Below are 12,479 nucleotides of genomic sequence, written 5' to 3' on the forward strand. Positions count from 1 at the left end.
GGCTACGAACAGGCTTACAACATATTAATTTCTGTGTGTCTTGTGCAAGAGCCTTATCCAGCTTCGGGTTCTTTCCCTTACACAATGAAAATGGCAAAATGCAAGCTGGCTTCCTTTGCCGCACTTTGAAGAAAAACCTGTGAAATGGAGTATAACTCTTTTATGAACAGGATCCCTTAGTAACTACATCCGCGAGTTAACTACATTGGAAGTCACTGCAGTACCTCAGTGTGTTCTCGGACAATTTCCTAACTCTTGCTGCATTTCAAAGAAGTTGCTGAGTGTTCCATAATTCAGGTATGGACACTGTGTCCCTGTAAAGGAGGAGGTAAGAAAATGTAGTGAGGTAAACAGGGAATAGTGAGTTAAGAGAAAAGTCCCTGTTGAGGCAGGCTCTTTCTTTAGATTCTGAGCGCTAAAACTTCAGAAAAAAATAATTACCACATTTAATTTTTCTTCTTAATATCCATTAACTAATGACTTTCAGCTGTTTCTCAACTACTGCAAAAGCAGAAATAGGATCATTCTTTTTCCTAAGTTTGTAAATTAGTATTGAACCACTGTGCAATGGAAAGACTACACATACTTGAAAAAAAATATTTATTTTTACAACAACATTTGATGTAAAACAATAGCATACAAAGCAAATACATTCACAAATTTTTGTGTTTTAAATTCTTACTCTCTGAAAGGAACAATTAAGATGTCTTCTGATCAGTGGAGCAGTACGTTCCTAGGAAAGATGAGCTACGCTTGATATATCACTGTGCAAAAGGAGTAGCACCAGGGTATGGAAGACAGAAAATGGAAGGTCTGACATTTTTGGTAAAAGTTAACCTAAACAAGCCAGAAAATGCTGATCTTTGTTTTTCCTTCAGTCCCATCCCATGACCAGGATGACGGCTGGGCGCTCTTCACAGGTTATTTCAGCTTCCAGTTAACCTCCCCAGCTCCCACTGATTTTATATTGGCTTTTTATTTTGGCATAGAAGTTACAAACAAGATTTTAAGTACAGAATACAGTTTCATTGAATTTCAGAGATTATTAATGTTGGCCAAATTAGTGGCGTGCATAAAATCATTCAAATCAAGAGTCCTTGGCATCTGCAAACTGAAATTGGTTGTACCACCAAAGAGCAAGGATAAACCCCAATTTTCTTCTATTAAAGAACTATCTAAAGCCACAATAACATGTGTGTGTGTGTGTGTGTGTGTGTGTGTGTGTGTAGTTTGTTTTGTGCGTGTGCATTCCTGGTTACAGCGAGCCTCTGGAAGACATAAATACTGAGAGGTAAATGTTTCTGTCAGCTGATTGTTTTAGCAGTCACATAATCCTTCCTTTGATGTCTTGGGTCAATGAAATCCTAGTACCATCGGGGTATATATTAAAAGAGTTTCTCTGTGATCTTTCCTGCAACGGAAACAGCAGTAAAAGTTATTATTCTGTCACAATAAAGGACTATCCGTGCATTCTTGATTGCCCCAGCTTTCCAAATAGAGTTATTTTTTCAGGTTACCAGTAGAGCATAACTGTGCTTACAGAGTTTACAATGACCTCTTTAGATTTCTAGAGCTACCACAATACGGTCTGGAGAAAACAGGGAAGATCCAACAGCACAAGTACGTTCTCTTGGTTATCAGCAGGTTACGTTGAAAATAACTCTGTAGGTCAGTTACCAGAGCAATACTGTGTGATGTGCTACGTATCCACATACCTTCTCATCTTAGGCCAACGGTTCTCTAAACAGTACTGAGGTAGTTTTTCCACCTTAGGCCATTTAGTGTTTAACATCAGGACATTGTAATGTGTATTAATTCGTTTTTTGAGAGAAAACAGTAACAACTTTGTCAAAGGCTCTTAGAAAAGGTACATCTTTTTTTGCTCTAGGGCTCGACTCCTGTTCCTGCTGAACTGAGCCAGTGTGTAAAATCAGAACTGATATCAGCTCAGTAGGCACCGGAGGACGGGTCCATCAACAGCCTGGAACAACAGCAGCAGCCGTAAGTGGCAGCTCCATTTCCTGCAAACGACACACGGTGCTAAGCTACAACTGCAGAGACAGCATCCGTTAAAGAGAAGACTACAAAACAAAGCTTTATAGACAATTCCAAAGTCACAAACATTTATTTCCTCTGACCTTTAGAAAAGCATGGTAACCAAATTACCGCAGGCAACCAGACCGAGAACTTAAGGAGCGCTGTTTATTCTCAACTAAAACCCCCAGGAGTCTTCAGTTCTCCCCAAGTCACCTCTGCCTCTATTCTCGATATCCTGCATCTTACACACATGCATTCATTGTTAAGTCTGCCCATTCAGCAGCAAGGTATCTCAGCCAGCAAACACTCTCCGCCCCGCGCAGGCTGGCATTAAGCAAAGTCTCCTCTCCCCTTCTCCTCAGGTGCAGAACTTAGCCACTGTGAACAAAGAGGAAAACAATCACTGTTCACCAATCAGCTAAGCTCTGCACCTCGCCAGAGAGGTCTCCGTCTCGGTATAGCTAATTATCGGATGAGGTTCTTCCGCGACGCGTCTGCTGCTTTCCTCTTTTTTTTTGGTTTTGCTTAATGGATGGAGAGGATTCCACGCTGTGCACGGATCGCATAGTTATGGTGAGTTTCATATTAGCAGCTGTGGTCATGGCTGTGTGGTAATCCCTGGCAATGTGATTTTAATCTTAAATCACAAATCATCATGCCAGGAACCCAAACAGCCACACCATTAAAAGAAAGCTGTGCAGTCACACAGAGTGTTGTTCTCATAACAGTATCTTTAGATTTTGTGTTACAGCTCACCATGCACTTCAAGTCTGCCTGAGAGATCAAACAGGCAATTCTAGACTAATGCTAACACATACAACACATGTGATTTTCCTGTGCTAGGTACTTACCACCAAAAGCTTGTAGAAATTTTGACTTTTATTTTATTATTGAATGCACTATAGGAAGACAGTTCCAAGTACAGTAGTACCAGAACAAACTGCACCTCCATGTTTGTGACCTTCAGACACTCGAAGGCATCTCTCTACCAGATTAAAAATTGTTGAATGGAACTCAAATTCCTGTGGGTCCTTGATAGCTGGCAGCACATAAGCAAGTCTCTTAGCCCTACCTGTTTTATAGAGCAAACCTCCTACCCCACAACTGGCGTCCTGGCACTCTACAGTCTAATCCATTTTTCCCAAAAAGTTTTCTTGGCAGGCACAGTTCTTCTCTGTACAGAAGAACAACATGGCTGTTCATAAACAAACCTACTTTCAATGTATCTATCTATCTGCTGTATTTCATAGAAATAAACACCGGAAATTCAAGTGGAACTCGCTATCAAGCACTGCTACATGTACAGGCTTGAACAGGAGAAAATAAGATTTGCTCAATACCAATTAGAAAATGATGATTTTGCTAAATTAGACACCTGAATTTTGATATCACAAATCAACTGTAAAGTTATATGAACAACCAAGGCATTTGGTCTGGCAGCTGTGTTATATCATTAAGCAAAAATCTGAGGTATGCTGTACTGGTAGAGACCATCATACCAATCCTAATTGGCTATGTGTTAAACATTCAAGTACAAACACTGTAAGGTTACCTCCGGCTACTCAAAAAGTAGAGAAACAGAGAATATCTTTGCAAATTACCAGTTTATAGCCTGCAGCAATCTTTAGTTTGTGATTATTTCTTGCAATTCTGCTTTTTCTTTGGTGATTCCTCCCCATTAAGTTCAGAAACAAACTAAATTATGTATGGTACTAAGCAGCTTCTTCACATTCAGACTACTCATCTTACCTCGTAATCAGTCTTCAAAGGCCTCACTACACTTAACACAAAAAGATATGAATTATCAGCTTGTTCTCACATGATTCAGATTTGCTTCCAAGTGCACAGCTTCGTACTTCCACTGTGGGCTCAGATTCTTTTCAAAGACTATGCTGACTATCAAGTCAACATGCGGTTAAACAGAAATGCTCCTTGCCCAATTGCGAGTTCTGTAAGCAGAGTTAAGAATACAGAATGGGAAACAACTGCAGGTGGAGCCTGGCCTTCTCTGGCCATTCAGACTTACAGTTGCCTCTCGTACAGTCCATTACAAAGTTTACAACAAAGCCAAACTCCATGCTCTCCAGCTAGTGCCTACACATATCTAACTCACTGCTGCAGCATCTGGGCTTAAAAAAAAAGAAAAAAAAAGGCAAGATATTTAACAAGAATTACTTCTGGAGCTAAGCAGCCACACGCTCTATGGTATGCCAAAGTTTACTACATTTAGTGAGCTGTGCAAAATCAGGGTGTTTAATTTAAAAAGAAAAATCACCTCTTTAGAATAACATCTCTGCCACCACTTTGGCTGAGGATGCATCCATATGTTCTTGTGCTGCCGCAAAGCATTTATGTGCAAGTTCTTGTTGCTTCACATCTTCATTCACCATTAATTCACCATAGAGATACACACCCATTGCCTGGAAGAGGAACAGAACACAGATCCATCCTATCACCAGAGAAGACTAGTTAGTTGGTTTTCATTCCGTTGTCCTCCTAGGACTCATTTAATTAAAAATAAAACAAAACGGACAACCCAGAACACAGAAAATACCATATACTCTATAACACCTACCCTTCCCCCCAGAAATGTAGTTTTCTCTGGATCTCTTTAGCCTGAGGATGGTTGTCTATATGTTGTATTGAGTATGTAAGAACAGGATATAAATACAAGAGGTGTATGTTATGTCGTGACAAGAAAATACTTTCTCACTCCATTCTTCTTGTCACTTTTCAAGTTGAAATCTGTTTTCTTTTAGCCACTACCTGAAATATTTCCAAATGCCCCTTAAGAAAACCGCTTGTCCTTCCGTGAACGGGATACACATTTTCTCTCCGATTGGGATGTCTACACACACACCGAGACACCTAAAGAGGACATCAATGGAAACAGTACACGCTAAAATTTCCATTTGGCAATTCTGTAACTGGACATCAACCAAATGCGATCAGATCTGTGCTTCAGACTCTTCAGATCTGAGATACAGCTGAAGATGTGCAAGTGCTGGTTTGGTAAGAAGGTAGGCTTTTCCTAACTACTCCTTCTGGACATAGAAGCTATCAAGAAAGATAACAGGGTACCTGGGGGTGAGATCTGTGCCCCTTCGACGGCAGACAGAAAAACACTGGCTAACGGTGCTAATAGGAAACACATTGGGGACTGCCAGTTTTTTCTGATGATACAATCTTTTCATGTAATTACAGGAATTCAGTAAGTGTTAAGCTGCACTTATCAAAATAGGATTGCACACGTGTCAAAATATTAGCAGCTTAGCACACTGACTTTTACAGTTGTGCTTAATGTTTGGACAGTTGCAGGAGAGGAAAAATGTGAACAGCATTGAAAAAACACAACTTTTAATACTGTTCCTCACAACTTCTAGCATTGGTTGGTAAGCCTTAAAAAAATTACCTTCAACAAGAAGGTAAATTTAAAGTTTAACAAAGACTGAAATTAAAGGAAAGAGTGCCAGAAACCTGCCAGACTCCTCAACAGCCCCCTAAGCGTGCTCTCCTCCATCCACAGACCCAAGAACTCGGATTTCCAGGGTCTGCAGATGCGCCAGGGTCTGGCAGCCCCATCAGGCATGCACACGGCCTTGCAGCTGGGCTACAGCCACTTTCACAGAGAATTTGAAAACGTTGGAATTCTGCTACAAATACGAATTACCTTCTCTACCCAGTGCTAATAATTTCCCCCCAAGCCTCAATATTAACATGCAGTAAACACACTGGGTTTTTGTAGTCCTGAAAAGGATTTAAATAGTCACATTTGCATTTTTCCCAGACTTTAAAAAAAGCCAAGTCTTTCATGATCAGTAAGGACATGCAACTGCTCTGATTTCAGCTGTAATCACCCCTGAAGCTGGTTGTACCATAAACCATATGCACTGCTGGAGTATGTGGAGAAATGAAAGATATTGAAGATTCCATAAAAAAAAGTTGCAAAAATTATTTCCCTGCACTGCAGAAAACGTTAGTCGTTATTTGGCATAGTGTCTGTTCCAAATGTAATGCAATTCAGTATGTTTGGTTTTATGAACTCAAGGTTTTCCCGCCCCCCCTAGGCTTCTGCTGGTGGTTATCTCCATCCTTTCATAGGATTAAAATACACACAATATGTGAACTCCTTATTTTCATAAATAACGATCTTTTAAGCTTTTTTTTTTTTTTTTAAATAAAGAGCTTGCCAGGAAGTCTGGGGCCTGTTTATCAGCTGGGATATAAATAGGAGGTATACTTCAGAGCTGGAAGAAAGAGCAGAAGAGACTGCAATAACTTCATTGTGCCATTGTGACAAAATGTTTTTGCCTGAAAGCACAAAAACCTCACTGGCTGTAAATGGCTTTGTTCACTGTCAACATAAAAGGTAAAGACATTAGTAACTTGCCTAGATTTTGACATATCTTGCAACACTTTCTATTTTTTACATACATCTTAAATATATAACAGTCAACCTAGGCAGTGAATATCTTGATTTTATAGAGTTCATAGTGAATAAAAATACATAAAAAACTGAAACAGAAAGAAAAAGGGCTATAATTGCCTATATAAAAAGCCATAGTAAAGACATTATGTACGGCCAGCCTTTTAAGACCTTCAAAATCTTCTGGTATCATTTCCCTAACCATGGAGAGGCCTGCTTTCTCTGGAGGTGTATCGTTGTGCTTATGCTTCTCCTTCCAGACATCGTCTTGAAAACCGAAGTCACCACACGACTGCTTTGCACCTAGCTCATATGCATTAACATTCACTGCTAGACTTGTCTTTGTCATCCTGCAAAAGGAACCAATGCTGGGAAGTATCTTCCTAGCGTCATTGCTACCTCTGGCTTGCATAAACTGGAAGGAGAGGAGGGAATACATCCTATTTCACCACTTAGCATGCTTAGGTGGGGTTGAATACCCCTAGGTGGCTTCCTTAAACGACAGTGTTTAAAGGGCGAAAGAGGCAAAAACTGAATACACATATAAGCTTTTGACAAACTGCAGAAACAAAATGTATTAAAATCATTCTTTAGTTTCACACTAAGGTGTCAAAAAGTTGATTATTTTGAAGACACTAATTAAATGTAACTGACCTGATCTTCTCTGAGAAATGTCTCGACATCTCCATACCTAGGCACGTACTTGTGTTTAACAACAAGTTCACACCACCGATGACGAACCTTTGGGAAGAGAAAAAATATTAGGGGAAACAAAAAAAAAGAAAAAAAAACCCAAACTGTATTCCATCTGTGTGCGTGTTGATAAACAATACATCTCTAACCAGTCTGGGTTTGTCAATGTTGTTGGGTTTGGGTTTTTAGGTGGGTTGGGTGTTTTTTTTCCCAGAGCCAGGCAAATGCCTCTCGACACCAGTCGATAAGCTGGGCAGAGGTGCAGTGCTCTGTGCGCGTGAGTCCGGGCTTGGGAAACCCAGAACACCGAAAGACAAACTCCTGGTTCCATGTTAGTAAACTAACCCAGATACAGGCACAGACGTGCAGCATCTTCACCTCTGCTGTTTCCAGTCTTGACTTTTTTTCCCCTTAAGTTAGGCTAGAGGTAATTTCTTTTATACTGTTAGAAGTTGGGAGGGGAAGGAGATCAGCATTGCCAACATCTGGAAGGGCCACAAGACATAATTGATAATTTCTCCTGTGTAAGTGTATACTCCAAGTGATAGAAAGGCTTAAACATAATTCTGTAGCAATGCCAAATCCATGCCAAAAGGATATGAGTTAGATATAAAATCATGAAACAGAGAGCTTTCAGTTAAATGAAACACAGTTTTGCCACCATATCTTTGCCAGTAATAGATTTTAAGTACATTGAAAAGCATTTAAAATCCATCTACACTTAAAAACCCAGGCTGTTCTACCAAATGTGCATTGACAAAACCAGTTATTAACACACTGTAATGAAAAGTAAGGAAATTTTCAAGCAAATCACAATTGAAAAGTATTCTAATTTACATGGTGTGAACATGAATTACACGTGGGGTTTTTTGTTGTTGTCTTTAAATTTCTGACTTTGTTCTTAGCCACGCTTGTGGTATAAGCATCATCTTACTCTCCAGCAAGGCTTCCTCCGTTGTAGGCAGTGATCAACCTAACATTTTATATTCCACTAGTGGCTCAGCACTGATCCTAAAGGGAAACAGTCAAGTGTAATAAACCCGTCCCACCCTCCCAATCCTTCTGCTTCAGCCTTTGTTCTTACCATCTTTCAAAAGACAGGGCACCTAATAACAATCACCTTTCACAGCAAGAGTAAAATGTCAGCAGTTCTAACATTTTTCAAAACTGAGTCCAAACTGTGCTCATATCGAGTAAGTGAACACAAACCTTTTTCAGAATGATGGATTTACTGGTAACATTGAGAATGGAAGCCAGAAAGAGAGGGAAAAAAAAATACACTGAAGTATAGTGTTGCTTTTCGAAATAAGGTATCTGGAAATACTTTCCTTGTCATCCTAGTCCTTGCCTACTTTACATCTCGGGAAAAAATTTCACGTACTTCTGTAATTAGACGTTAATGCCATTAACATAATTAACACATGATAAATGCTCACAGGTCCTGGAAGAGTCCTTTTTGGGTACTTGATATCTCTTTCCATCTGACCTCTTATATGAAAGAATTTGAGCATGGCTTATAAATGAAATAAAATGCTGAGGGGTTTTGTGGCTGAGTGGAGTTTGCACTTGCAGCGTGTAAGACACTGAACAGTTACAGTGCAATGCATGGTAGGGAAAGAAAACTGTCTCTTAAAGCTTTTTGCTGGCAAAATAACAGCTGGTAAGATTCCTGCAAGTGGAACCAGAGCTAAATCTACAGAAGTAAATAGCTCTCCAAGATTCAACTCACTGTGCTGTAGATGCCCATATCCATAATGCAGAACTTCAAAACCCTACCCAGCTGCTGCTTCTCCCTGGAGACACTGAACATTTCACCAGTAAATCTTCCCAGGAAATCCAGCTTTGTTGCAGAGTGTTTCTCATAGGACCAAGCCACTCCATGCCTGAACCAAACCTTCAGGCTCAAAAATTAAGCACACACCTTTCTCATCTGTACGGTGAGTTAACCGCAGAGTATAAGCACGCTTAAAAGGTCGTATATCTTCATCTGATACGCTTTATCTGCATCTTGTGTCATATATTTAAAAAAATAAAAGAAATTCCTTATGTATTCTCATGGCATGTATGAGAAACATAAGGAGGAGAAAGGGACCGTGGTCCTCTCCTGTGATCACTGCTCCTCTACCTGTCATGGTCCAGCAGTTATAGCACTTAGCCATGAGGGATGCAATCAAGTTCAGCTTCTGTGCCTGCTCAAGATCTCAAACTGTGCCTTCAAGTGAGAATATTTCAACAGCCAATTATGAAGTATTCCATGGGATGGGGCTCTCTACATACCTTCTGGTGAAGCTGTTTTTTCCCCTGCAGTTATTCAAATGTTTATTGATCTTAAAAGAGGAAGTCGTAAGACTTTTAGAGCCTAAATTTCTGAGTACTTTCAATAAGAAGCAGGGACCTGGCTTGCACAGCCTACAAGCCAGCTCGTCCCCAACACACCTTTCCTGCTGTAACCATCACAGCTGCACGGAGAGCAGAACAGAAGTTCTCCCTGTGGAGGTGTTCAGGTGGTCCTACTTTCTCACATACTTGCTCCTCACAATGTTGTGTATGTGTCTTATATTCGTATCATGGCCTCATCATCTGAATCCTGACGACTTTGGAAAACATGGAACAATTAAGCTGTGCCCATTTCCTTATTTGTTCCTTTCTCCATAGGGTTCCTGTTCTTGGCAGTCAGTCTCCTTTCAAATAGTTTAATAATATATATATATATTTATGTGTTGAGTGAGATCTGGGACAGCACACACTTTCCCCCCTCTCTTTTGCTTTTTTTCCCCTTTCTTTCCCAGGGCAACTACAAATCCTGGCACATTTCCCGGTCTGAAAGCCTGGCGCTTGCCAGTCGGGGCAGGAGCAGCACGTCTGTTATCGTCAGGTTACATGCTTGCCGCCTGTTTTCCAAAAAAGCCCCAAATGCTCTCACGGCAGAGCAAACTGCTGGAGAACCAGGCGCTGCTGAAGCCCCTGTGAAAACAGGAGGGTGGCTGGCCCCACTGTCTGCCCTGTGTCTTGTTCGGGAGCCCGGTAAGTGGAGCACGGACGCCAAGGCTGGCTCTGCGCGCAGGAGGGGCAGGGGGTGACCAGCACAAGGCTGGCGCCGAAATCTGCACTACCACTTGGACTGAGCAGATATATTGGCTACCTGCCTGCTTCCCATGCAAGTGCGGCGTGTAGATGGCCACGTCACACGAACTGCAGCTAACGCAAATTAAGCCATTTCTCAGATACACGCACTATAAAGAAGTAATTTTTCTAGTATAATCCATGCCCTAGGCTGATACCACAAACATGAGAATTGTATTCACATAAGAGAGGGATGGAAAAAAAATAAATTTCAGTTCCCAGCGTCTCGTCCAATGCTTAGAGCAGGAAAAGTAAAACGGGCCCCACAGCTTCACAGCCTAATGAATGAGTCATGCGCACAGGCACTTTTAACAAACCAGTCTTGAAAGGAAATTTTGAAAACTTAAGTAGCTTGTGGTAGGACTAAGCTAACCATACCGCATCCTGTGTATGCTCTTCTTGGCTTTTCTGTTCCTCCAGGAGCAAATACTCAGTGGCAAAAAATAAGAATTCATTAGTGCTCTCCGAGTTTTCCCTCTGCACATTTCTCTGTGCTCTTCCGCACGGTCCAGAGATGCACACCATATGTCGTTTTGGCTGGTTACACCATAAACAATATAAACTAAACCTGAAAAGTAATTTACAGCAATCCTTCCTGTTACTGCTGGCAGAAAGCACATACGACTTTGTCCAGACCTGAAGCAGCACCTGTAACCGCCCACCCACCCACACATGCGCTTACTGGCTTGGCAGCTGCAGGGACCCACGTGCCAAAGTTGGAAACACAATTTATTTTCTCAGCCTCTGATTCTGGGCTGAGAGCTGTCCTTCCAAGCACGTGACTGACGGCTGGTACTCCTGAGGATGGGGAGAGGTGGCTGGGGGAGCGATGGAGGTCTGCTGGGACCTCAGGTTTCTCGTGGATGGATCCTCATTGCCTGGAAATTGTCCTCTCCTCCTGCCCTGCAGCTGGTGCAGCCGTCTCCACTACCAGCTTTTCAAGCTAAACAAAGACTCTTACTGTGAGTTTTGCAAGACACTACGCATATTAGTAGTGTATTTCTGAGGCACAGTTCTGTGGCAGGAAGACACTGAGACAGTCACTATCTCGGGTACAAAATTTGGAACCAAGCTCTTCCATTTTCATAAATATCAACCACATCAAGACCTAACTATTGGCTAGCATCTAGACGAAATGTCGTGAAAGGATGCTCCTGTCAGATAGCAGAGAGTCCCAAATTTAGGAGCAGCAGCTTCTACACACAATTCTAGCGGACTCATATTACCTTTTAATTTCATTTTAAGAAAAATACTTAGTATTGCATAATATTAGTTGCAACTCAAACATTACCTGTATTTTGACAGTGCAATGAAAGATGATGAGAAACCAAAATTATGCTGTCTATAGTCTGTTTTCAGAGAACATAAGCTGTTGCATGAGATTATTTGACTGCAATAAATACTTGTATAAAATATACTAATAATCCACCTCTAAGACAGTCCCTTTGTTTTCGCAACCTGGGCCGAGACCTTTTGGGAAACGGTGCTTGAAGCTGACTGACTAAACCCATCAAATACGGGGCTGGACTTTCAAAATAAAAGCTCCCACTGACATACCTGAGAAACAATATCTTTAAAGTATTCTGAGTAAGTCTTAATTTAAAGCGAAAACCAATTTTTTTTCTGACCCAGGTGATAAATCACTTCGCCTAATCCGTATTATTCTTCTCTGCCCCAGACAAATGATCAGACAAGCTTAAAACAAACACCTTCACAGAAAGCTTTATATATTATATTGTAATCATCTAGCTTGCTGATGTTCTCAGACATATGTATGCAAGCAAAAAATAAATATTTTACTTCTGAGGTCTACAAATAAGATTTAGAAAGCAAGTAATTTAAACCATGCCTTTATTAAAGGGAGAAAAAAGCTGGGGTTTACTAAGCCTTTGGTCTGCAGAATGGAAGACTAGCTTCAGGGAAAATGAGTACATTTTGCTAATAGCTGGATCCAATTTAAAAGGCGCCATGAGACAACAAATCTAAATCACTGAACAAAAGCAACATACTTAGAGATCTTAGAAAATGGGGTAATTTGAAATACAGTAAGAGCTATTGTCCAACAAAATGGAACCTTTCTAAAAGGTAGGAGATCTTTATAAAACACAGGTTCAGACGCTATTGGAAAAAAAATTAGAACAACTTGAATCTTAAATGGTAATTAAAGAGTCTCAGAGGCCAGACTCCTGTCTAATTTGTA

General features: G+C 40.8%; 1 protein-coding gene across 1 annotated transcript in view; it reads right to left on the minus strand.

Annotated features, from left to right (window-relative positions):
• Window positions 1–583: 583 nt before the first annotated feature.
• Window positions 584–12,479, minus strand: part of AOPEP (aminopeptidase O (putative)) — a 211,571-nt gene continuing 199,675 nt past the window's right edge. The window contains exons 15-17 of the mRNA XM_063320188.1: window positions 7,118–7,204; window positions 4,313–4,457; window positions 584–1,411 (exon numbers count right to left, since the gene is read on the minus strand). Coding sequence (XP_063176258.1) covers window positions 4,317–4,457; window positions 7,118–7,204 — 228 coding nt within the window. The 3' untranslated portion in view covers window positions 584–1,411; window positions 4,313–4,316. The remainder of the gene's footprint in view (window positions 1,412–4,312; window positions 4,458–7,117; window positions 7,205–12,479) is intronic.

The sequence above is a fragment of the Chroicocephalus ridibundus genome, chromosome Z, assembly GCF_963924245.1.
Source record: "Chroicocephalus ridibundus chromosome Z, bChrRid1.1, whole genome shotgun sequence".
NCBI lineage: Eukaryota > Metazoa > Chordata > Aves > Charadriiformes > Laridae > Chroicocephalus > Chroicocephalus ridibundus.